At 32.2% G+C, this 3,179-nt stretch overlaps 1 protein-coding gene across 1 annotated transcript in view; it reads left to right on the top strand.

Moving 5' to 3' along the window:
- LOC106470469 (NECAP-like protein CG9132) overlaps positions 1–2,781 on the top strand; it is a 14,069-nt gene extending 11,288 nt beyond the window's left edge. The window contains exons 6-7 of the mRNA XM_013931029.2: positions 250–518; positions 1,664–2,781. Of these exons, the coding sequence (XP_013786483.1) occupies positions 250–518; positions 1,664–1,721 (327 nt within the window). The 3' untranslated portion in view covers positions 1,722–2,781. The remainder of the gene's footprint in view (positions 1–249; positions 519–1,663) is intronic.
- The last annotated feature ends 398 nt before the right edge of the window (positions 2,782–3,179 follow it).

Here is a 3,179-nt window from a genome sequence, read left to right as displayed (position 1 = left end):
GTTGAAATGATGTTTTCTCAAGGGTGATGATATTCGCGGCCCTACCAAGTTTATCATTACTTCCGAATTAAAAAGTGATTTATTTGCAACACCCCTTAACTCTATATTTTTACAACTTATTAAAGTTGAGAATGAAGTCTGTTGGATATCAAATATTTTAAAAATATTATGTACATTTATTTTTAATCATGTGCATATACACATACACTATAACAACATTTTAATGTTTTCTTTTAATATGTGTCTTAGAAAGTACCTGGCACATCTCGACCAAAAGCCAAAACCCCATCTAGTTCAGGAAAAACTCTAGGTTTACTTCCCCCTCCTCCAGGAGGTGTAAAGATTTTAAGTCCAACAGAGTCTGTCTTTAGCACAGCATCTCATCCTACCCAGACCAATAGCAATAGTGCTAGCAATTCCTCTCTGGCAGGCTTAGGTGAAACAACTCCTACAGCAAATTCAGAACTTTCCACAGAACCACCCATGGAACTCTGGGGGGATTTTGCTAGTGCCCAAGGGTGAGTAATGTTTTGATCAGTAGTAGTAGTATGAAATCATATCTTAAAATGGCCAGACTTAGAAACACAAAAGGCGTCTGTTTTAAAGATTGTGTTGTCATTGCTAAGCCTATTGTTTTCTTGAAACAGAAACCGGGTAATTTAAGAGGCTTGTAAAACTGTTTTGTTAAAATTATAGAGGCAAGACGATAGTAGGTTTTATTGTGTTTTTAGACGGTACATTTTTGTTTCAAACATAATTTCAATTATAATAGTTTGAAGTTTATAATAAAAAGCAGTATTAAGATATTTAATGTATAAAAAAAACTCTCTTAGGGTGACAATGGTAATTAATATTATAGCCCAGAGTTGAATTTTCTGTACTCAATATGTATAGTTTTCATGGGGTAAATCTAACTTTTATATTTACTCCATGCAGATACACCAAAAAAATCAGTAACCTCATTTATCACATTTAGTCACACAGTAAAACAAGGGTTTTTTATTAACTACATGTAGTCATAAAGTAAAGTAAGTGCTTCATTAACCACATGTAGTCACACAGTAAAACAAGTGCTTCATTAACCACATGTAGTCACACAGTAAAACAAGGGCTTCATTAACCACATGTAGTCACACAGTAAAACAAGGGCTTCATTAACCATATGTAGTCACAAATAAAACAATGGTATAATTATCCATATGTAGTCACACAGTAAAACAAGGGTTTTTTATTAACTACATGTAGTCACACAGTAAAACAAGTGCTTCATTAACTATATGTAGTCATACAGTAAAACAATGGTATAATTATACACATGTAGTCGCACAGTAAAACAAGGTTTTTTTTATTAACTACATGTAGTCACACAGTAAAACAAGGGCTACATTAACTATATGTAGTCACACAGTAAAACAAGGGCTACATTAACCACATGTAGTCACACAGTAAAACAAGGGCTACATTAACCACATGTAGTCACATAGTAAATCTAACTTTTCTACTAACTTCATGCAGACATACTAAAGCTAGCAGTTCACCTCCTATAGTAAGTTGGCAACTGACAAAATCAGCAGCTTTATTAATGACATTCAACAAAAACATAAATTTTTTATATAATGTTTGATAATGATGAATGGAAAGGTATATCACTTTTTTTTTGTAGCACTACAAGTCAACCAGATAACGGTAATCATGGCCAGAGAAGTTGGGTGCAGTTCTAGTGCTTTTCCCTTTTATGTATCCATTTTTATTGGAAAAAAAATTCGTTTATGACATCGACCAGGATAGAGAAATATACAACCAGAACTTGGTGAAGGAAAGTACCGTTGTGGGGAATATTTCCTAAGAAGTTAATGTTTTGTTATATACAAGTTTGATTTGAAAGGCAATTGTTTTGTATGTGTTTGAAATTTTGAGGAATATTCATTGTTTGTAACCTACCAACTTTTAGGAGACTACTGCTACTGTTTTTGATTTCAGAGATGACAGTGACTGTTTATTGTGTGACTTAGTTTACCTCCAGAGCTTAGAACTAAGGTAAAGGTATTTTGTAAATGAATCAATGGACAGTCCTGTATGTTTATGAAAATAATCTGCACTGTAGACACACTGCTCTCAGAACCTGGGCTTTCTATCACTTGTTACAGTGGGAACTGAAATAGTCTTTCAAACTTCCAAATTCTTGTACTTTGTGAACTAAATACATCTATAACATTGACTTTTTTGCTTATTATGATCAATACTGTATCTTACAGATTATTATTTTTAAATATTATAACCCATTAGTACATGAAACCATTTTCACTTGTGAACGTGCCTGAAATATTCTGTCAAGCTGTTGATCTGTGTATCTTCTATTCTCCATAATATGTACATGCGAGATTTATTTCTATTTATAGCATGTACAATGCTCTTTGTGTTATATTATGCTGAGGTGTTCTGTATATTTGTAAGCTGTTTGTAAACTATACTGTGCATTTATATGGTTCTCCAGAGAGCAAGGCTCTAAGAATGTGTGATATTTGAACATGCATTATATAAAAGTAAATAAGTAATCTGTTCAGATCACCTATGTTGAATATTTCCGAGTCAAAAATTTGATGTAAATGGTCTCTTAGTACTAAAAGTTATTGCTACTATATATATATATTTTGTATATAACAGGAAATTGTGCATATGTTTTAAAAACTGTCATACTTCATAATTAAGATATGAGAAATTGTGCCTTTATTAGAATAAAACAAATATGACAAATAATAAAGTTCATGGTGGATTATAGCACATAATGTTTTCTGTGTTTTGTTTCAGTGCTGCATGTTACATTTTATTAAACAGTTAGCAGATGCTGGTTCTCATTTTTCATTACATTCAATGCTGAAACTCAATAAAGCAGATTTTACTCATGCACACACACACACACAAATCAAGTTTTCAGTCTTCATCTTTTTACTGCGAGGAACTTTCTTTTCTAAGACTACTTAGGATTTTATTGTCCAATTCAGAGTTACACGAATACGGTGATTAGTGTCATGTAAACTGATTAATCAAAATTTAAATCAGTTGTCATACAAATAATCCACTAATTGAAATTAGGGTTTCAGACTATTACTATTTTTAATTATTCCCACCAAACTTACTTGCTCTGTCGTTTTCTTACTTTAAGGCAAAGCTACTAATGC

The sequence above is a fragment of the Limulus polyphemus genome, unplaced genomic scaffold, assembly GCF_000517525.1.
Source record: "Limulus polyphemus unplaced genomic scaffold, Limulus_polyphemus-2.1.2 Scaffold4024, whole genome shotgun sequence".
Classification (NCBI taxonomy): Eukaryota; Metazoa; Arthropoda; class Merostomata; order Xiphosura; family Limulidae; genus Limulus; species Limulus polyphemus.
The sequence above is the reverse complement of the archived record's forward strand: the minus strand, read 5'-3'. Positions and strand labels throughout refer to the sequence as shown.